Here is a 24,214-nt window from a genome sequence, read left to right on the forward strand (position 1 = left end):
ATATCCTGATTTTTGTCAGGCGATCTGAGTGAAAAGCGCTATGTGGCATTTTTGCTGTATCTCAATATCTAGCGCTAATGGGGAAAAATTGGTGGCATTTTTGGAATCAGCTGATCAAATATATCCAGGAACAGTTCTAACAGTTGAGGCACCAAAATGTTTGTTGGCCTGTGTAATTATCCAGATGCACGCATTTTTAATTAGTTCCCATCTGTCCTATAGACAAATGATGACCGGGTGGGAGCGTTCTGGGTGAACATCTTATGACGTTGTCATAAGAATGTCTCGCATGGGCCCCACAGGGCACGCTGCGGTGCGATCGGTCACCTGCTGTGTTCGCCGGACATAAAAGATGACAGGCCTCTGTACCGGACCACTGCCGGTACCATGTGATCACTGTGACCAATCACAGAAGATCACTTGACAATCATACACAATGGATAGCTTTCATTCATGTAATCTATTATGTACTATTGTGTTGCTTGCTGTGGTTGGTTTCAATGAGCATATGGTACAGACAGGGCCAATTGCAGCCCATCAGTACCATGTGATTAGCTGTGGCCAGTCACTGCTAATCACAAAAAAACAGACCAACTGAACTTACTATTTTATTCAGTAAAAATTATTGCTTATAACTGTGAATTTCACTGTTCAAAATGTGTGTGAAAAAAAAAATCCTGATCACTTCCCAGATTAGTACACTGTTGCTATGGTGACAATATTAAAATATATACACGTGCCACATCCCTAATACTGTATATCAAACTAAAAAACGACCTAAAAATTGAGACTTTTGAGGCACAACATAAGTATAACAATACATCAAAATCCAACATATATCACATCTTTCTGTTTTATCATCAACAATACTGAATTCATGCAGTATAAAAGTTTACAACATCAAGAAGCAACCTATCTTTACTCGTATAATGCAGTTCTTTATAAACTTTGGGCTCATTCTTTTTGGGGTAGGGCTCAGCGCATTTCATGGACTTGATACACTTCTTCAGGAGCCATCACCTTATACAGTGAAGGAAATAAGTATTTGATCCCCTGCTGATTTTGAATGTTTGCCCACTCACAAAATGATCAGTCTAAAAATCGAATGGTAGGTGTATTGTAACACTGAGAGACAGAATAGCGACAACAAATTCAAAAGAAATGCGTGTCTAACAAATTATGCACTGATTTGCATGTTTATGAGGGAATAAGTATTTTATCCCCTATCATTCAGCAGGCTTTCTGGCTACCAGGTGACTTTTATACAGGTAAAAAGCTGACATTTGAAGCAGTCTTTTAAAGGGAGTGCTGCTAATCTCATTTTGTTAGCTGTATAAAAGACACCTGTTCACAGGACCAATCAAACAATCAGGTTCCAAACTCTCCAACATGGCAAAGACCAAAGAGCTATCCAAGGATGTCAGGGACAAGATTGTAGACCTACACAAGGCTGGACTGGGCTACCAAACTATTGCCAAGCAGCTTGGTGAGGTGACAACAGTTGGTGCAATCATTCGCAAATGGAAGAAACACAAAACAACTGTCAGTCTCCCTAGGTCTAGTGCACCATGCAAGATCTCACCTTGTGGAATGTCAATGATCATGAGAACAGTGAGGAATCATCCCAGAACTACATGTGAGGATCTTGTCAATGATGTCCAGGCAGCTGGGACCACAGTCACCAAGAAAACAATTGGTAACACATGACGCCGACAAGGATTGAAATCCTGCAGTGCCCGCAAGGTCCCTCTGCTCAAGAAAGCACATGTCCAGGCCCATCTGAAGTTTGCCACTGAACATCTGAATGATGCAGAGGAGGATTTGTTGAAAGTGTTGTGGTCAGATGAGACCAAAATTGAGCTCTTTGGCATCAACTCAACTCACCTTGTTTGGAGGAGGAGGAATGCTGACTATATCCCCAAGAACACCATCCCAATTGTCAAACATGGTGGTGGAAACATTCTGTTTTGGGGGTGTTTTTCTGCTAAATGGACAGGACAACTGCACTGCATCAATGGGACGATGGGCGGGGCAATGTACCGTCAAATCTTGGGTGAGAACCTTCTTCCTTCAGCCAGGGCATTGAAAATGGGTCATGGATGGGTGTTCCAGCATGACACTGACCCAAAATACACGGCCAAGGCAACAAAGGAGTGGCTCAAGAAGAAGCACATTAAGGCCCTGGAGTGGCCTAGCCAGTCTCCAGACCTTAATCCGATTGAAAATCTGTGGAGGGAGCTGAATGTTCGAGTTGCCAAACGTCAGCCACCAAACCTTAATGACTGGGAGAGGATCTGCCAAGAGAAGTCGGCCAAAATCCCTCCTGAGATGTGTGCAAACCTGGTGGCCAACTACAGGAAACGTCTGACCTCTGTGATTGCCAACAAGGGATTTGCCAAGTACTAAGTCATGTTTTGGTAAGGGGATCAAATACTTATTTCCCTCATGAACATGCAAATCAGTGCATCATTTGTTAGACTTGCATTTCTTTTGAATTTTCTGTTGCTATTCTGTCTGTGCTACAATACACCTACCATTCGATTTTTAGACTGATCATTTCTTTGTGAGTGGGCAAACAGTCAAAATCAGCAGGGGATCAAATACTTATTTCCTTCACTGTAAATATTAACCTGCTAATGTAAATAGAAAAAACAAAAAACACAATCCAAAAAAAAATTAAAGACAAACAAAAAAAAAGTGATTTAAATACCATCAAAGGAAAGCTCTATTTGTGTGAACAAAAAAATAAAAATTTCGTATGGGTACAGTGTTGCATGACTGCACCATTGCCATTCACAGTGTGGCATTGCTGAAAATTGGCCTGTGCATGAAGGTGGTGGAAGTGCCCATTATTGAAGTGGTTAATAAGTGATTGAATCTCCACCAAAGAGAGTTTTGATAAGTCACATTCACATCTATAAATAAACCCTTTAGTATGCAAGGTACAAACTCACTTCCTATTTTGTAAGTTAACCACTTTAACACAACACTATATCTGATAAATGGATACAGCGCGTCTCTCTAGTTCTGGGAAGGACGTCCCTGGATTTCCTCCTGCGTGCCCCCAGGGGTATGCAGCCAGGGGGCTCTGTGACCGCTCTGTGCCTTGGACACATCAGATCGGTGACAGCTGTGATTGAATACAGCTGATCACATGGTAAAAAGCCTTTGCCAGTTATTGCCTCTCCTTTCTTCACACATAGACAAGGAGAGCTGATCTGTGAGGGGCACAGTGAGTACCATTTAATAGGTCCGTGACCAACAGTGCCCTGATTATTTGCGCTTTCAGTGCAGCCTTATCAGCACACATCAGTGAAGAAAAATTACTTATTTGCAAAACTTTATAACAGACTAAAAAATGTTTTCTTATTAAATACCGCCAAACAAATCTTTATCTATCCGTTTTAAAAAATATATATATATAAAAATGTCATCTGGGTATAGTAATGCATTACCGCACAATTGTCATTCAAAGTGTGACAGCGCTGAAATCTGAAAATTGGCCCCGGTAAGAAGTGGGAGAAAGTGTCCAGTATTGAAACTGTTCAGACACTTTGACAGCCTAGTGTTAAATCATATTATACAATTATACTGCTTGACGACAAGCTACCATTTAGTTTGACTTAGTAGAAAAGTGAATTTCTTGTATGAAACAGAACCAGATGTCTGGTTATATAACCTAATAATACCCAGTTCCTAATATGCCACATTCTCTAGTACAGTTCTGCTCTGTGCCCTCTTGTAGCTGGGAGAGGTGCATACAAAAGTGGACGACATATTGGAGAGTTGGTTTCATGCTGGCATGAGGAGTTTAGAGATAAATGCTTTCATATCCACTGATGACATCACCTCAAATAGCATGGGACTGATTCTTGAGATGTGTAACAAGATAGCTGGCACACAAAAGTAGAAGCTCCGCTTATTTGAATCCTCCCTAAACCCCCCCCCCCCCCCCCTTCCCCGTCCAGTGCATATTTGGCGCCTTTTGGGAGTGAGGGGGGATCGGATACCTGTTTTTGACAGGTACTTGCTCTCACTTCTAGCTCGCCGTGGTGAAGTGAGCTGTAAGTTCGGCCCCCTCCTTCCTCCCGCAGTCTCCTGGGAACCTTCATGTCGCAGAAGACTGCCGGACCAATAAGAATGCGCAACACGACTCGCGCATGTGCATTGGGCACCTGGCTGTGAAGCCGCAAGCTGCCACAGCCTGCTGCCCACAGTTGTGATGTCGGGGAGAGAAGAGGCGGAGAAGGGATGGCGTGGGTGAGCACATCGCTGGACCCTGGGACAGGTGAGTGTGCGTTTATTAAAAGTCAGCAAATACAGTTTTTTTGTAGCTGGTGACTTTTAATAATAAAACACAAAACTTAGTGGAACGTTTTAAAAATGCCTTACACCTCATTCATACATCCTATAAGGTCCGAACAGTGGATTCCTGTGGCAAGAATCAGCAAATTCTTGTGGTTGGAATCCTAGACTGTCTACAATCACCTGTGATTCCAGCCACAAGAATCTGCTGTTCTATCTGCAGGAATCTGCTGTCTTGACTCTATGGATGTGTGAATGGGACCCTTGGCAGCATTTATTTGCCTCCTTCTACTCTGTTGCAAACATAACATTTTTATTCTCCACTTCTGAAACTTATGGGAGTGTCAGAGGGTCTGTGTGATACAGTGCTATGGCTGCTTTTCCTCCCTGGCCCTAATATCAGCCATAGTCCTGGCAGCAGCTAGAGAAGCCTCATATGATGTGCAGATCACTGCAAACCACATGAGGCTTCCCCAGCTGTTGCCAGGACCCTGACATTTGTATGCAGGTACTTTTCTTTGGTATGCTTATCTTGGTATGTATGGAGTTTTAACTCTTTAAAGCATCAGTTTTAAAAAACTGCTAATTAACTTCAAAATTAAAATCTATAGAAAAAAATATATGGTGATGGGACAAACTAAGCAAATTAAATAATTTTTGCGTACAGTGAGGAAAATAATTATTTGATCCCCTGCAGATTTTGTAAGTTTCCCACTTACAAATGAAAGGTCTATGATTTTTTTTTTTATCATAGGTGTATTTTAAATGATAGAGACAGAATATCAACCAAAAATCGAAACAAAGTATAACACTGGTGTGGGTGTCAACTTTTTTTTTTTTTTCAGTCAGAGCTGCATGAGCAATTATACATATTTACAGAAGTGAGAATTACCCACTTGTTAACAATCATCTCATTTGCAGTACATTCATTTCATTGTTCTGTAAATGAAGAGACTACAGCAAATGGTTAAAGCATACACTATATTGCAAAAAGTATTGGGACGCCTCCCTTTACATGCACATGTACTGTAATGGCGTCTTAGTCTGTAGGGTTCAATATTGAATTGGCCCACCCTTTGCAGCTATAATCGCTTCAACTGTTCTGGGAAGGCTGTCCACAAGGTTTAGGAGTGTGTCTATGGGAATGTTTGACCATTCTTCCAGAGGTGAGGTCAGACACTGATGTTGGACAAGAAGGCCCGGCTTGCAGTCTCCCCTCTAATTCATCTCAAAGGTGTTCTATCGGGTTGAGGTCAGGCCAGTTAAATTCCTCCACCCCAAACTCGCACATTCATGTCTTTATGGACCTTGCTTTGTGCACTGGTGCGCAGTCATGGAACAGGAAGGGGCCATCCCCAAACTGTTCCCACAAAGTTTGGAGCATGAAATTGTCCAAAATGTCTTGGTATGCTGACATCTTAAGAGTTCCCTTCACTGGAACTAAGGGGCCAAGCCCAAACCCTGCAAAACAACCCCACACCATAATCCCCCCTCCACCAAATTTTACACTTGGCATGCAGTCAAGCAAGTACTGTTCTCCTGACCACCGCCAAACCCCGACACGTCCATCGGATTGCCAGTCAGAGAACCATGATTGGTCACTCCAGAGAACACGTCTCTACTGCTCTAGAGTCCAGTGGTGGCATGCTTTACACCACTTCATCCGACGCTTTACATTGCACTTGGTGATGTAAGGCTTGGATGCAGCTGCTCGGTCATGAAAACCCATTCCATGAAGCTCTCTACGCACTGTTGTTCTGCTAATTTGAAGGCCACACAAAGTTTGGAGGTCTTTAGCTATTGACAGTTGGCGACTTCTGCGCATTGTGCACTTCAGCATGCGCTGACCCTGCTCTGTCATTTTACGTGGCCTACCACTTTGTGGCTGAGTTGCTGTTGCTCCCAGTTGCTTCCACTTTGTTATAATACCACTAACAGTTGACAGTGGAATATTTAGTAGCAGGAACTTTCACAGATGGACTTATTGCACAGGTGGCAACCTATCACGGTACCACACTTGAATACACTGAGCTCCTGAAAGCAACCCATTCTTTCACAAATGTTTGTAGAAGCAGTCTGCATGCCTAGGTGCTTGATTTTATACACCTGTAGCCGTGAAGGTGATTGGAACACCTGAATCTAATGATGAATGGTGTGTGTGTGGCTTTTTTTCAGGGGGAGCGCAGTTCCGGCACCTCCAGCACTGAATGTGTGTAATGGTAGGGAGTGCTGGAGGATCGATTGTTGCTGGGGGGGGGTGTCTATTGTTGCTGGCTTCTGGAGGATCTGTTGTTGCTGGAGGGTCTATTGTTGCTGGCTACAGGGGATCTATTTTACTGCCTTTTCTTGTTATTAAAACATCTTTTTTTGCAAATCGCCTAGCACCACAAAATGATACTCGGTTCTGTATTCTCTAAAAGGTGATACTAGGAGGGGATTAGGGGGTGAAACAAAGTAACGGTACTCAGAGGGGGATCAGGGGCAGAGACTGTGTGTGTGTGTGTGTGTGTGTGTGTGTGTGTGTATTCTCCTCTTGCTTTTATCTTATCTAACCTGAAAATCTCTTTTCTGTTCTCACAGGCTATGACTTTGCTGCAGTCCTGGAGTGGTTCGCGGAGCGAGTGGATCGTATCATTCTGCTCTTTGATGCCCACAAGCTGGATATATCAGATGAGTTTTCTGAAGTTATCAAAGCTCTCAAAAACCATGAAGATAAAATCCGTGTTGTGCTTAACAAGGCAGATCAAATCGAAACCCAGCAGCTTATGAGAGTATATGGAGCCCTCATGTGGTCATTGGGCAAGATAATCAACACACCAGAGGTGGTTCGTGTGTACATTGGTTCATTCTGGTCCCATCCACTGCTCATACCAGACAATCGTAAACTGTTTGAAGCTGAGGAACAAGACTTGTTCAAGGACATACAGTCACTGCCAAGGAATGCTGCTCTTCGCAAGCTAAATGACCTCATTAAAAGAGCTAGGCTGGCCAAGGTGAGAAACAGGTGTAACCTTTTACATTTCTGTAACAACTCCATGGTCATTTTCATGTTTTAAAGCTGATTTCCATGTTTTCTTCCACTTTAAATAGCTGGCTCTAAGTGTTGCTTATTGCTTGTTTCAGGTCCATGCCTATATTATCAGTGCATTAAAAAAAGAAATGCCAAATGTATTCGGGAAAGACAATAAGAAGAAGGAGCTTATTAACAACCTTGGTGAAATCTATATGAAAATTGAAAAGGAGCATCAGATTTCTCCTGGAGACTTTCCAAACATTAAGAAAATGCAGGTGAGAACTGAGGTCATAAGAAAATACATGGAATGAAATCCTCTGTGTAGGTCAGGCACTGCCTTAATTTAAAAAAAAAAAAAAAGATTCCCTGTACAGATGTTGCACGTCCTATGCTCCAGAAGTTAATTTGCATTATGCTTGCAACAATGGTTAGCAGTTCACTATACAAAGAAAGTTTCAGTAAAGGTGTTTGATGAGTCTGACAAAAAATTCAGTTAAACAGATATGTAGTATATACATTACTGGCCAGTTCACACCATGCCCGCACAGGAATACGCTATGCGTTCCTATGCGGTTTTGTGCGGTGTGATTTCAACCCATTCATTATGAATCGGTGAGATCGCACTGCACCAAAAGTGATTTTTTTTTTATAACGCATTGCAACTGGATCGCATGGTACAAAAGTACAATGCGAACTGGTGTGGGCAGGTGCTGGCAAACGCACTGTTTGCAACCTGAGTTTGGGGGTGTCATTAACTTTCTATTGACCACTGCAAGTGGCGTGTTCCTGTGCGTGCATGGTGTTACGCAAAAGTTTAATCTGTTTATAGTTTGGGACTCTGTGTTTCTCCTTGCAACGCACTGTATGATAAAACACATTTTTTTAACAATAAAGAAATCAGAAGGAAATGCGTATTGAATCTGACTAAATTTAACAGCAGGCTAAAAAAGATGTTTACATAATTGCTTTTGCCATTATGTAGATCCATGTGTATCAGAGTGATTGAAAATGAGGACTTCCCTCTGTCATGTCAGATACAGACTGGCTTTGTAAGCTGCTTCTTGACCCATTTATTAAAGCAATATTGTATTTCCTTGCCCCGCTCCTTGGCGATATTTGCTGGGAGCCACACGGCTCCCACTTCAAAAGCCTCTGTACCTTCTCCTCTTTCACGCATGCATGCCACTATCTCCATTTATTTCTATATAAAGGCTGTCAACTTTTCAAATGTAATGTTGGGCAGCCTTCCCTTGAGAAACTGAGATTAGTATTCTTTTCAGCCTAGATTTATTGCCTCTTATTCTTAAAGCGGAACTCCACCCAAAAGTGGAAGTCCCGCTTTAAGTCTTCGTCCCCCGCTCCCCATTAAGGATTGGCACCTTTTGGGGAGCGGGTACCCGAATTTGACAGGTACCCACTCCCACGTCTGCTGCGATCGCCTGAGGCGATTGGAAGCGGAAGTTGTCCTCTGCTAAAGGGTGGACGGGAAGCAGTTAAAGTGGCCAAACGAGCGAACCCTGAAAGAATTATGAAAAAAAAAAACAACCCTACGCTAGATTCTAATTGGTATTAGACTGCTGCACTTTGGAAACCCTGAATACTGGATTCTAAATGTAAAAAAAAAAAAGTGCGCCATCCCTTTTTAAAAATATTGACATCACTCAAACTGATACGTGACCCATAATGTGAACAGCTCCTCAGCATACAAAAATAGCTGTACAACATCCAGAGCAATAATGTTCAAAACCATAATCTTGCAATATAAAAACTACCAAATGAACTGTGCAAAAAGTAAATATGTGCAAATTAAGCTGTTTTAAAAGTAAAGTGCATTCAACTGTTATTCAAACCCACTTGAAAATATTGCTGTGCAAAATGCACTATAATGGAAAACGTTCAAGATGATATATAAATGTAAAAATATGCAAAAGCAAATTAACAAAATAAATTAAATTCTTGAGTCACGGTATAGTTCAAGGTTTTATAACTTTCGATTAAAACTTGAGTTCTTACACATTACGCTATCAGACTTCTACTTTACATCTAATGTACATCATTGCAAAGGAGTGTTTGGTGGAGCAGAGATTGGAATACATAGCCCTGTGCTGGGGCCAGAGTTGCTGAATCTGAGTCGGGTTACTGAATGACGGAGAGGTCTAGTGGTGTGAGCATCGGCTCTCATCCTGGTCTACTTTCAAGAGCTACTGATCTGTTTTACCTGAGTTCAATTTGGTATGGTGAGAGGCTTGGCTTTCTGTGGAAACACACAAGCACTGGAGCACTTTTTATGCATAAGGGCACTTGGATCGTATTTTTTTGTACAATTATTTGTTAATTTGCAATTGCATATTTTGCACATTTATATGATAGATTGCACTCTATATTGAAGGTTATTCATTATTGTGTATTTTGCACAGCAATATTTTCAGATATTTTGCATAACAGTTGTATGCACTTTACTTTTGACACAGCTTAATACGCACATATTTGCTTTTTGAACAGTACATTTGGTAGTTTTTATATTGTAAGATTGTTTATTTTGCACATCATTGCTCTGGATGTTGTATGGCTGTTAGTTTGAGTGATATCAATATTTTTAAAGGAACCCTGAAAGAAGACTGCGTGAAGGTAGATGCGCCCCTGCACTGATAGGACAGCACTGAATGTCTTACTTTTGACAGGCAAGTCTGTCATAATATGTTAATATGTAGTGGATACTAGCACATTATGGCATAATGTTGCAGGGGACCTAGATAAATAAAAATTGTACTTAATACCACTTTAAGCATACAATGATTTCTATCAGAAAATGGTGTCAGTCCATAACAGCAGAAAGCCATTCTGACAGCAGAAATGTTAAGAAAAAGTTTCTATCTGTACTACAGGGTACAAATTAAAATGTGGTAAAACATGTTTGCTTAATTGTAATACACTATCAACTTCTTAAATTTCAGAAAAAAAAAACTCTTGTTTGTTATATTTTTTAGGAAGTTTTAATGACACAGGATTTCGCCAAGTTCCAGTCCTTGAAGCCAAAATTGCTGGACACAGTAGATGACATGCTGGCCAATGACATTGCACGGCTTATGGTCATGGTACGGCAGGAAGAATCCCAAATGACAAACCAGGTCGTTAAAGGTGGTGCATTTGAAGGAACCATGAATGGTCCGTTTGGCCATGGCTATGGTGAGGGAGCTGGAGAAGGCATCGATGACCTAGAATGGGTAGTAGGCAAAGATAAACCAACGTATGATGAAATCTTCTATACTCTTTCACCTGTCAATGGAAAGATCACCGGTGCCAGTGCAAAGAAAGAAATGGTGAAGTCCAAACTTCCCAACACAGTGCTGGGTAAAATCTGGAAGTTGGCAGATGTGGACCGTGATGGGCTTCTTGATGATGAAGAATTTGCCTTAGCAAACCACTTAATAAAAGTAAAGCTAGAAGGTCATGAATTGCCAGCTGAGCTACCTTCACATTTAGTTCCACCTTCAAAACGTAGAGGGGAATAAACAATGTACTGCCTTTTACTTTTCTCCTCTCCTACAGAGTCTTCCACACACATCATCTTGAATGCTTCCACCACAGAGAACTCCAGCATTGGGAGGGGAAGTCTGGGACTTAAATATAATAATATAACACAGCTTTAATAAAATAAATTAAACAGGACTGGGTTTTGAAGACACTGAGTCATGTGTAAGCAGTGAAATTCAGTTGTTAGATTTGTTGAGCAGCTTGAGAAAGAGTTGCTTTAATTACACCTTCTCTCTTAGGTATTTTGTATTTATGAAGAAAGGTCAGCAATTTTAATAGAGCACAAACTATGCTTTGAGCCACTCTACATGCCTAGATTTGATTGAACAAAACAAACGCTTGCATCAGAGGCGTCCTCTCTATGTTCAACAGCTTTCTGCAACTGTTTTGTGAACCTCCATAACATAATGTGTAGCTGAACAGTATATTACTGCTTCTCTGGATACTGAAAACCACCTACCAAGGATACGTTAGAACTTGCCTAGTGGACTATGCAGTCCTTGATAACATGTTTACTTGTGTGTACTTAAAGTGTAGGATTAGCAAAAAGATAGCAGGGGGAAGTATTGGATCTCCAAATGGTTTTTACTGCTATCCAGTGCTCTTGACAGAGGCATTTCCCCTCCATAATGTCACAATGACAGCGGTTTCCTCAAAGTGAGGGAAAATCTGCCACACAGATGGAAATAAAAAGGTTAAAGAGGTTCTGATCTTTTCTTATACTTACAAAAAAGATTTTTTGTTTTTATCTTTTGCAGATTTTTCCTCAATTCCTCTTGGGTGAAGCAGTAGTTAACAGGATAGTAAGTGAGGGGAAATCCCTCTTATGGAGCCTTGTATAGCATTAAAAGCCTGAATGGTTCTAATTAATTCCCACTTTATCCCAAACAAAACAAAAAAAATGTTCTGGTGGAAATACACTTTATTCAGGGACTCCTATTTTATTGTAGTTGTGTTCCCCAACTAAAGTGTAGAGTTGTTTAAAAGTTTAACGTTCTGTATTTAATGCCAAGACCTTTCTTTATGCTAACAGTATCCTCATCAAATTCTTCCCACCAGCTTGATTTGTGAGCTGTCTTTGGTAATGAACATATTAGCCTGGTGATTTCCGGCGTATCAACCCAGCTTCTTTCTTATTCCACCATTACGTCAGTGTTAAACAGTGTTGAGCTAAGTTTTCTTACAGCACTTCAAAAATAATTGGAGTGTAATAATCTGTTCACTACGGGGTACAAAAGAATTTTCTTTTTTCATAGAATAATTGTGTTCATTTGTAAGGAAGCAGTTAATCTATATTTACAGAATGCACTCTTATGTTTACAGAATGCACTCTAATCTAAACACCACTCTGTGCCTTTTCACCCATACTTCATTTTTTTTCATCACTTATATAATTTCTGTAATATAATTCAATTTTATTTTTTTTTTTTTAACAAAGCTTTTATAAAATATTTCTTGGTAAACTGAAGTCTTTTCTTTAACATTGTTTGAATGATGTGGTGGCATGGCCCTGTGTGTCTGGGGTCCTTTTGAAAAATTAAAGCCTTCTTAATTGAAGATATAAATTAGGAGTTAAAACACCTGTGCAGCATTAAAGATGAAATCTGGAAGCTTTGCCTAGTTAGAAAAAAAAAAAAGAGGCAGGCAGATGACAAAGGACTAATCACCAGCATTTCTTTATGGTCTCTCAGATTTTCCCCCCAATAATGACTTGTACTCCATATGTTGTTCTGCACTGTCTTGGATGTGTTGCGTTGGCCATCATGATAGAGTCACAGCTTTCAGTTGGAAGAATCATAATCAGCATACTAATGACATCACCAATTCTCGCTCTAAGTCTCCTTAGACTAGCACTCCAAAGGCTGCAGTGCCCTTAGATCTCACACTGCAGATATACAGCTATGAGGCTAGGCACATGCGTGGTTGGACACCCTCACACTAGGAAGTGTACTGCTGGGTTTTTTTTAATCCAAAAAACAAACAAAATGTACATTTTCAAGATACTCCTTTGGCACATTTGCAAATCTAGACGTTCACTATAAAGTAATTCACATTTTGATTTCAGGTGCACTTTAAAGTGTTACTAAACCCAGGACCCTGCATTCATATCTGGTCTCTCACAGTACACAGAAATGCTATTATTTTAGTAAATATAAGCTGCTAAATATCTTTTCTCAAAAGCAGTTGGAGCAGTCTTGTGACTCCGATCAGTGCCCAGCAGAGCACTGGTAAAAGCTTGTAGGAGGAGTTTTCATTCTTCCCTAATGAGGCTGCAGAACCCCAGGAAAAATAACTAGCAATACACACCAAACTGAGCATGTTCAGCTTTCCTCCAAGCCAAGTTCTACCAGGAGACATATTGGGAACAGTAGAAGGGGAGGATCAGAGAAGGTTCCACAGCGAGTATAACCAGCATGCTTTACTGTATATACATACTGATTTTACCGTTGTGGGTTTAGTAACACTTTAATATTTTCTATTGCTATAGTAGAAATTCTGTGGTTGAAAATTAATTGAACTGGAACAGTCTTACACAGCAAGATGTTAAAGCGATTGTAAACTTTTATTTTTTAAACCACAAACCTTGTATCCTTATCTACTCTGTGCAATGGTTTTTTACAAAGTGGCCCTGAACCTCCCCCTCTGGCACTCTGGGCTCATCCTCCTTTCCAAGTGCCCTAATAGCAAACCACTTGTTATGGGACACTCATGTAGGCTTGGTCCTGAGTTGGGCTGTTTGTCTATTCAGATGCATGTTGTGGCTTGGCCCCGCCTCCTACTTTTCTGCTCACACATTTTGATTGACAGCAGCAGGAGTTGAGTCAATGGCTCCTGCTGCTCTCAGCCAAGCCTGTGGGAGAGTGGAGAAGAGCTGCTGCAGATGTGTGCTGTGCTGGATTGAGATCAGGCTCAGCTAAATATTTAGAGGGGAGTTAATATTGAAAAGTTTTTTTGTTTTTTTTTTAACACTAATGTAGAGAATGCAATTTTTCTTTAAGGGAAGCTATGCAGAAAAGAATATCAGTGAAGGAGAAATCCGTAAAGGCATTCTCATTGATCATTTTATAGGATCACCTTACTGACAGAAGTACAGCATGGATAGCATTCATTGGGCCCTATTTGCTGATGTTTGAACAAAGATCTGTTCTTTCCCATATTGAGTGAAAACAAGGTTATTCTTTTTTGTAAATATATATTGATAAAAAAAGCAAGTACATATTGATAAATAAGGTGATCCTGTAGTCATACCAAATCATGTGAGGGGGAAAAAAAATCAGGTCTTGAAATGAACACATTCTACCTTTTTACTACCATTCATTTTGCCAAGTGAGCTTCCTCAACTCCTTTAGTAAATTGATGCCATAGTCTTCCCTCAGCTACTGCTATAAAAAAAAAGTATATCTATAAATATGTATAGCATATAGATCTACACTCATCGGCCTCTTCATTAGGTACACCTGTTCAATTTCTTAGTAACACAAATTGCTAATAAGCCAATCACATGGCAGCAACTCAATGCATTTAGGCATCTAGATGTGGTGAAGATGACTTGCTGAAGTTCAAACCAAGCATCAGGATGAGGAAGAAAGGGGATTTAAGTGACTTTAAACGTGGCATGGTTGTTGTTGCAAGACGGGCTGGTCTGAGTATTTAAAAAACTGCTGAGCTACTGGGATTTTCACGCACAACCATCTCTACGGTTTACAGCAAATGATCCAAAAAGAGAAAACATCCAGTGAGTGGCAGTTGTGTGGACAAAAATACCTTGTTGATGTCAGAGGAGAATAGGCAGACTGGTTGCTGCAACATTCAGATGGTAGGGTCAGAATTTGGCATAAACAACATGAAAGCATGGATCCATCCTGCCTTACATCAATGGTTCAGGGTGGTGGTGTCATAGTGTGGGGGATATTTTCTTGACACCAGAAAAGCGTACCTAATAAAGTGGCTGTACTATGTATTGGATGTATATAGATTTAGATGGCTAGCCTTGTCCAGGTCTGGGCACTAGAGCCTTAACATGTAAGCAGAATACATCACCATGCTTGTGAAGATGGATGGTGTCACTGCTATGAATGGAAAACAATGAAGATGACAAGTGATCAGAGGGCTCTCTTTACAAGCTCTGGGGAGTACAGGGATCACCATATTGGACTGATCTAATATGTTCCATTTTATTCTCCGGATAGTTTTAGCAGTGGCTCTTGCCATTTTTCAGACTTTCTACATAAAGTGAGAAGAGTGATGCACTATCTGGTATCTTGCTACCCAATCATAGAAGGGTAAAACCGCTTACATATATGTATTTATTATGTGGCTATGCCCACTCCTTCACTTTTGTAATATAGAACTGTGGTGCGTAGGGAATTGATTGTAGATAGAACTACACCTGCTCCATATACCTTGTTTTGCCACACTCCAGTTATGTGTAATGAAGTGTTTACTTAGCACAGCATATAAGGTTATGTGGAAGTTTCAGCTGGCTGTATTAATATGTCTTCTGCCCTTTGTATAACTAGGGATTCCAAGACAATACTATACTTCTGTCACTGTTAAAGGATAAGTTCACCTTTGGGAACATGTTACATGCTCTGCCCATTTTTAGTTTCCACTCCTTCAATGGCTCAGCGATCAGAGCACTGTGCGTGACAGCAGTATGGGGAGGTGTTCCCCATGCCATCAGTCACTTTTTGAAAAGTGTGTGACTGCGTCATGTTGAGCACTGTGGTAGTTCATTGATTTTTCCTGTCAGTGTGAAACTGATTGCCAATATGAGGTACGAGCACACAGATACACTGACAGTCTGCAGGAGTCCTGCATGGCACCTGTGATCTGCTGATCATGGGTGCAATGCTTTCCAGGCTCCTTTTAAAAAGAAAAAACAAAGTAAATGCACATTTTGTTTATTAGCTGCAAAAAATGTGCATTTATTTAAGGATCCTGAAGAAGCCCGTTCACATTTGAGTATTTTTCAGTTTGATGCTCAACAAGTAAAATCTCATTATTTCCAATGGCCCATATTCACACATGAGCATTGTCACCTGTAGCAAAACACCTGTCACTGAAAAGAGTGCTTGCGCTACTTTGCAGACAGATCCCAGCGTTTTGTCCCCTTAGACTTGAGTGGAAAATGCCTGAACAGTTGGGAATGTGTGGTTTTTCAAGCGATTTAAGCTCAAACAGCAGCTATTTGTATTTGCCACAGCAAAAACACCTAAATGAAAAAACAAAGCTCAAAAATGCCTGAAAAAAAAAATTCTAAGCTCAGTGTGAATGTAGTCTTTGATTAGACTTCCCAGCATGCTTTCCTCAACTTTCTCTTGTCTCTTTAGAACAGGCAAGCCAAGCTACTGTTTTTGCCCCCAGGTGGTCCTATCTTTAAATCTTTGGGACTCTGCATAGTTTAAAGTGTATGCTACCTTAAAATGAAGATGCAGTATATGTGTGTTTATACATATAATTATTAGACAAGCTACCCATCAAAATTTGTATTTAACCCCTTCATGCCTAAGGGTAAAACAAATCAAAATGCCTAAGCACAATTTTGCAACATTGACGTGTTAGTAAAACCGTATATATCATCACAACTACTTTGTACACCCAGGTGAATTATACCGTGTTTTTTTCAGGACAAATTGGGCTTTCATTTGGTGGTAAATGGTACTGGATAGCTCCTGATTTATTTTTTTTTTTATTATCAGAGGAAAACTGGCCCAAAATAGTAAAAAAACAAAAATCATTTCTTTCACTTAGTAAGAGAGGTGACCAAGAACTGGATGCTCACTCTGACTGAGCTCCTGTGGGGAGATGGGACAAAGTTCCAGGACAACCATCACTGCAGCCCTCCGCTGATCTAGGCTTTATGGCAGAGCCTCTCCTCAGTGCAAAACACATGAAAGCCTGCTTTTGTTTTTCTTTTTAAATAAAACCTCACTCTTTGGTCAGCCACTCCTGTATTAAAAAAAAAATAGATACAGCTGCAGCTAGCTACATTTTATATTTGTTAATATTTTGCTATTAATGTTACACATACACACTCAGTGAAGAAATAGCTGCTAACATCAATGTTACTACTCAGATCAGAATCTCCCGTCAGATACAAAGCAAGTCCCAGCAGATACAGAGAATACAAGCTTGTAATTATTTCTGTCTCTGAAGATGGGAATGCCAGACAACCAACTTGAGATGCAGTATTTTTCTGAATAAAAAAAACTCAGCCTTAATTTACATGGGTATCACTCTGCAATTCTGGGGGGAGTGACCTGCTCCCTAAAAAGGCCTTGCTCCAGGTATGTCCGGTCCACTTCCTGTTGTATACTTACTGCCTGTGTAGCTGAAAAGGGAAGCACTCAGTTCTGCACTCCTGTGACCCAGAATCAACTGAAGGGGCTAAAGTTTCTGAGAGGATCCTGACAACAATGTCAAGATCCACCCTGATGCCTGACCGGCAGCTGGCTCAGTCTCCCAGTGCACCACTGAGAGCCTGAACCAGCTGCTCCTGCCCCCTCCACAGTCTGGCACTCTGTTGAGCACTAGAAGTGCAGAGCAGAGAGTTGATGAGTGACAGTTACCGCTCTATGCTCAGAGTAGACAGAAATTAGCTATCAACGGTCATGTGATAGCACAGTTCTGAGGCTTAAATGCAGTGGGGGACAGCTTGCAGCATCAGACTGATGCTACAGCATGGAGGTAGGTATATGTATTATTTTTCATTCCCACACTTCTCCTGTAAGTCCATTTACTGATTAGTACAATTAGAAATTTATCATAATAGGCAAAGTTAAACGGTTTAAAAGAAATTAATATGTATTCTTTTTCTGTTCTGTATTCCAAAGTACCTTCTATTGCTATCTGCTTCTTCCAAATCTTTAAATTCCTTATTAGTTGCTGTGATCTGACTTCCTGTTAGAGGATTGTTGTGTTTGTTCTCCATGGTCCCACTGCATATAGGAATGTAGCCACCCTCTTGCTCGCTCCTGAGATGGATCCAGCCCTCCAGGCCATTTCATCGGGCCTTGGTACCTTTCCTGCAGCTGCAGCACCACCCTTGTCTCTAGCCCCACCTTGTCTCTAGCCCCACCTTGTCTCAGCAGTCAGCAGCAGAGAGGAGGACAGACCTCCTCTGCCAGATCCTACACTTCTCTGTTCACCTGTAGCAATGCCTTGTCTTTGACTCTCCTGCTCTCAGCATTCAGCAGACTGCAGCAACTAACCCCAGCCCTCCTCTGGTCCTCCTCCAGACCCTGCACTTTCTGCGTTACAGCTCCACCCCCAGCTTCTTCCCATCAGCAGCACAAAATAAGGGGGTGCACTGTTATGTGAGTGAGGGTGGGGGACATTTGGCTTCGTATGTGAGAGGGGGTGCTCTGGACATCTAGTCTTACAGATACAACTGGCCCTTTGAGGGCAATCATAATGCTGATGTGTCCTGCGATGACACCCTTGCACTAGGGTCTGTGGACTATGGGATTTTTAATGTGCATAGAGCAGTATACTGCACATTACTGCAACTAACATGCAGTGCTTGTTCCAAACAAACACAAGTGAGGGAAAAATAGAGAAGTTTGGGAGCTCATAGAGGACTTTGCAAGGAGGCAGAAAACCACAATAAGAAATTAATTCATGAAAAATAAACGACAGGGTCACTAGGTAGTGAATGTGTATAGGTTACTTGGGGAACAAGGATATCATTTGGTGTCACTTTAGGATAAACACTGCATGCTGACAACCATATTGGGTGAATACATGTACAGATAGTATTTAGTATAAAAATTATTTATTTTTATATTCAGCAAGCATTTATTTGTATTTTTCTCCACATTCACATGTAAAGTAAACTGCCTAGTAAAAGTGACAGTAACAGTGGTTGGAACAAAATATAACACCGGCATGTGTGTTTGACATTTTTTTTTTAGTTACATGAGCAATTTTACATCTTTACAGAAGTGAGAATTACCCACTTGTTAACAATCATCTCATTTGCAGTACATTAATTTCAATGTGCTGTAAATGAAGAGACTACAGCAAATGGTTAAAGCATACACTCTATTGCCAAAAGTATTGGGACACCAGCCTTTACATGCACATGTAATGTAATGGCATCCCAGTCTTAGTCTGTAGGGTTCAATATTGAGTTGGCCCACCCTTTGCAGCTATAACAGCTTCAACTCTTCTGGGAAGGCTGTCCACAATGTTTGACAGTCTGTCTATGGGAATGTTTGACCATTCTTCCAGAAGCGCATTTGTATCAGTCACTGATGTCAGAGGAGAAGGCATGGCTCACAGTCTCCGCTCTGATTCAACCCAAAGCTGTTCTGTCGGGTTGAGGTCAGGACTCTGTGCAAGTTCCTCCACCCCAAACTCACTCATCCATGTCTTTATGGACCTTGCTTTGTGCACTGGTGTGCAGTGATGTTGAAACAGGAAGGACCAATCCCCAAACCGTTCCCACAAAGTTGGGCGCATTAAATTGTTCAAAATGTTTTGGTATGCTGACATCTTAAGAGTTACCTTCACTGGAACTAAGGGGCTAAGCCCAACCCCTGAAAAACAACCCCACACCATAATCCCTCTCCACCAAACTTTACACTTGGCACAATACAGTCAGTGTCTGCAGTGTCACTCCTGTTAGAAGAAGCAGCAGCCAACGGCTTTATCTCCCTCCAGCTTGAACGGAGCAGAAAAGAGCTGGCGCTGAGACAGAGAACTGCCCTCAGTCTCAGAGCCTCACTGCTGAGGAAGGAGGATGGACTGTTTCCTTCTTCTTCTCTCCCCTTGTCACATGAAAGGAGAGAGGAAGGAGATGCTGTAGTTACCCATCTCCTAGTAAATGGAAAAAAGGGGGGGAGTGCAACAACTCAGGGGCATGGGGGCACCTGAAGTAAAGGGGTACTCTACTGGGTACATCTGATGTAAAGGGAGACTGTTGGGGACGCCTGATGTAAAGGGAGACTCTAATGGGACACCTGATGTAAAGTGGGACTCTTGGGGACACCTGATGTAAAGGGGGACTCTAAAGTGGATTGCAGCTGGGGGGGCACAATTCACCATCCTTGCCCTGGGTGCTGAATTACCTTGTCCCAGCACTGATTGTTAGGGTTTACATACACTTGAAATTAAAGCCAAATGTTTTTTGTAGAGAAGGCTTAGAACCCCTGTCAAGGTTTATTGCTGTTTATGTCCACTGAGAGCCTGAGCCAGCCGATCCTGCTCCATTCACAGCCCGACACACCAGGGAGCAGTGGAGGTGCTCTGAACAGACCAAAAACTGAGCAATCAACAGTCAAGTGTGGTCCATAAAGACAAGGATGAGGGAGTTCAGGGTGGAGGAACTTGACTGGCCTGCACAGAGTCCTGACCTCAACCCGACAGAACACCTTTGGGATGAATTAATGCAGAGACTGTGAGCTGGGCCTTCTCGTCTGACATCAGTGCCTGACCTCACACATGCGCTTCTGGTAGAATGATCAAACAAAACATTCCCATAGACACACTCCTAGACCTTGTGGACAGACTTCCCAGAAGAGTTAAAGTTGTTATAGCTGCAAAGGGTGGGCCAACTCAACATTGAACCCTACAGACTAAGACTGGGATGCCGTTAAAATTCATGTGCATGTAAAGGCAGGTGTCCCAATACTTTTGGCAAATACCTTTGATGTATATGATGTCATGAGTTTCTAGTGAGTGAGCACTGAAGCTGGGATCACGTGTGGCACCAGAGATTACAAGAGAAGAATTTGTTTAGTCTGGCACATTGATCCAATTGAGCCACAGCAACTGCATGGATACAACTGCTGCTCCCAATTTGACATCTGTGTGGGTGTGACATGAATGGGATTGCATGCATGCAGATTGCAAGGATCACCTGTGCAGGTGTGACAGGGCCCTCACATGAGTGTACGCTTAAGTATGCCCTTGTGAATGAGAACAAAATCTTGTGCTTTGCAACAACTTCCCCGTAATTGCTTACCCTAGCTAAACTGGCCATGCACGCATCATATTATAGATGATTCCTGCTGAATCAGCCAAAATTCTTTGCATGGGTGGCCCTGTCATCACCTCCCAGCTCAACTAATTTTTTGGGTTATTCAATTGACTTTTGTTGATGAAGCTGGGTGAAGAATAATCCACCAAACAGTGAGAACGTCCAATCAGATGCAGTCACTGTTCAGGTATTCAGACAGCCAGCTGTCCCAGTATAATATCTGGCACTGCTGATTCCTCCATCTGTACTGTTTAGTATGGATGGGCAATTGAGTGATTAACAGAGGTGAACAAGAGAAACCTTAAAGTATAACCAAAGGCAGAACCTTTTTTTTTTTTTTTTAGTTTTGGATACAGTGGAGAGGGATTAGAACACCTGTCAGGTTTTTATTGCTATTTGTGTCCCTATCCTCGTTCACCCTCCCTATTTGTCATGTCTAAAGCAGAACTCCGGGCAAAACTTTCTTTACATGTCCTTGTTGCTGATTTCCTACCATCAATGAATATGTAATCCATCTTCTGGTTCACTCAGTAGTTGCTCTGAAATAGGCTACTCATTTTTAACTCAAACCGTTCATTCTCTTTGGTTTCCTGTTTGTAAGACCAGTGGCTGCTATGCCTCCTATTCCCCTGGCCACTGGTCTTGGCACATCCTTCTGTAGTTCTTTCTCCAGGAAGCAGTGGTGTAATTGCAGTGGTGGGTGGACCGAGACTCTAAGAAGCATTCAACATGTACAGGCCTATTGTACCCGCCCACATTCACTACAATTCCCTGTGGTTGATGGGAACTGTAGTTTCCTTTTACTGCAGAGAGAGAGGAGATGATATGATGTAATCTTGGCTGTTACATCCCTCCTTGGCAGAGCAGATGCTGTTATCTTTTGAATCACAGAGACGAGGTCATGAAAATTCAATTAGACTTTTCTCCTAAATGGTAAGGATTTTCAAAATTATATTAACTGTTTGTTGTATTGTGTAGGGGGTGTATTATTGGGTGATTTTGTTTTTTTTGCCCACCCTGGATTCCTTCTTTAACCACTTTCTGACCACCCTATAGCAGGACTACTGCTACAGGGCAGCAGGGCTGCGCAAAATCACGTATATATACGTGATTTTGCATCTCTGGGTAGGGGGCGCGCGTCACCCTACCCATGCCGCCATTGGCGGCTACAGCTGTTGTTCACCGGGTCCTGGCCAGAGATTCCCCGCCAGCACCCTGTGATCGCTGAGGAACACGGGCAGCGGCGAGGTCTTTATGTAAACAATACATATCTCTCCTCAGTCAGCACCAGCATGCTGCTTTGTATTGCTCTGCATAGCACAGCAATACAAAACAGTGTGCTTATGTAGTAAAACAGCACATAATGTGAAACACACACAGTTAACCCTTTGATCGCCCCAGATGTTAACCTCTTCCTGCCCAGTGTCATTAGTACAGTGTCAGTGCTTATTATTACTACTGATCACTGTATCAGTGTCACTGGGGATGTCAGTGACAGTTCCCATCTAATGTCAGAATGCCCACTGCATAAGTCGCTGATCGCCGCCATGACTAGTATAACATTTTTTTTTAAATTCCAGTATATATACCGCCATTTCACGTAAACCAATTAATTTACATGTACTGGGATTTTTTTTTTTTTTAGTAAAGACGTAGCAGAATGGCCTAAATTTATGATGAAATTTGATTTTTTAAGTTTTTTTACTGGTTATGTTTTATAGCAAAAAGTCAAAAATATTGGGGGTTTTTTCAATATTGTTGGTCTTATTTTGTTTATAGCGTAAAAAATAAAAACGCAGAGGCGATCAAATACCACAAAAAGAAAGCTATTTGTGGAAAAAAAGGACATAAATTTAATTTGGGAGCAGCGTTGCATGACCGCGCAATTGTCAGTTAAAGTAATGCAGCGCCATATTGCAAAAAATGGCCTGGTCAGGAAAGGGGGTAAATCCTCTGGACGGCAAGTGGTTAACATTATCACTAAAGTGAAAGAAAACCCCAAATTTTGTGTTGTCCTCAGAACAGTAATAGAATGCAGACACTAGTTCTGGTGACCATGGTGGTATCCAGGGATTCCCTCACTTTGGAGAGATTTTCACTTCCTATTTTAGCTATGGGACAGGAAATCAAGGGAAATCTCCCCAAACGGGACACAGATGGCAAAAAAAAAACAACTGAAAGCCCTCACTTACTCTAGTTAACCTCCCTGGGGGTATTCCCGAGTGCAGCTCGGGGTAAAGTTTCAGCACCACAAGCGATAACCCCGAGCTAAACTCGAGAATACCATGCAGCGTTGCTCCGGGATCTCTTTTGCACTTACCTTGTCCTGCACTCCCACGATGTCCCCCCTGCAGTGTCCTCGGCAATGTCCTCCAGTCGATGCCGGCATCTGTCTTCTGGGTTCCGTTCCCTGCGACGTCGGGACATACGGGGGACAGGAACAGCGCGAAATTGAAAAATGTGTAAAAGTGACATTCACTAAATACACTAAAATCACATAGTAAAACATTACTGTATAAAACCATTTCACATACATTTTGTCCCGAGTGCTTTGTCCTGTGTCCGGCCTGCATTTTTACTGTTCTTTCTGCCTGGAAACTGAGAAATGTCCATGGCGTCCAAAAAGTGTCCCTTTAGGTCAAAAGCGGTTTTAGACCAGCGAGAGAACAGCGATAGTAAATTACAACCACTTGCAGAATTGAGTGATAATGATTCGTGGGGGAAATTCGTCATCGGACACTGAAAACGATTTTGCGACTTTGCTCAGTGATGTGCGAACTTGGCGCTCTGTTTCAAATTTCAGTGTTTTTGGTTTGATTACATTATTGAATTAAATTTATTATTATATTATTTTTTATGATTATTTATTAAATTATAATTTATGATTTTGTGTTTCAAATTTTATCATACCCGGGATGTTTACTAGACTCTTGTTCGGACAGATTTCAGTGAGTTATCCCTAAAAATTACAGGCCTACAATAGAAAAATACATATTTCCATGCAAAATAATTTAACACTTTGAGCACAGAAATATGGACATAATCAGACCGATAGGGAGGCTACAAGGAAAAGTCTTTGGTTCTACTTTAACAAATATAACCAGCTTTACTTATATACTTTCAATCTGAAAAAAATCTCTCACATATTTTATAGATGGCTTGCTATGTTTTTATGTAACTCAAGCATGTATTAGCATTCTAACTCCTATTAACACTTCCACATTCAGTAACCGTTTAGGTACTAAAATGTAAAGTCTTCAACATTATTCTCCAATACGGTGATATTATAGTGTCCAGAGAAGCCCCTACTGCGCATGCGGCATCGCTGGCCTAGTTCCATCCTCTGCCGAGGCTTCCCCTTCTGCGCAAGTGCAGGA

General features: G+C 41.5%; 1 protein-coding gene across 1 annotated transcript in view; it reads left to right on the forward strand.

Moving 5' to 3' along the window:
• The window catches only part of EHD1 (EH domain containing 1), a 54,661-nt gene extending 42,346 nt beyond the window's left edge, over positions 1-12,315 (forward strand). The window contains exons 3-5 of the mRNA XM_089653962.1: positions 6,886-7,298; positions 7,429-7,593; positions 10,306-12,315. Coding sequence (XP_089510088.1) covers positions 6,886-7,298; positions 7,429-7,593; positions 10,306-10,830 — 1,103 coding nt within the window. The 3' untranslated portion in view covers positions 10,831-12,315. The remainder of the gene's footprint in view (positions 1-6,885; positions 7,299-7,428; positions 7,594-10,305) is intronic.
• The last annotated feature ends 11,899 nt before the right edge of the window (positions 12,316-24,214 follow it).

This window comes from Staurois parvus, unplaced genomic scaffold (assembly GCF_062004578.1).
Source record: "Staurois parvus isolate SC_StPar_1 unplaced genomic scaffold, SC_StPar_1.0 ptg000730l, whole genome shotgun sequence".
NCBI lineage: Eukaryota > Metazoa > Chordata > Amphibia > Anura > Ranidae > Staurois > Staurois parvus.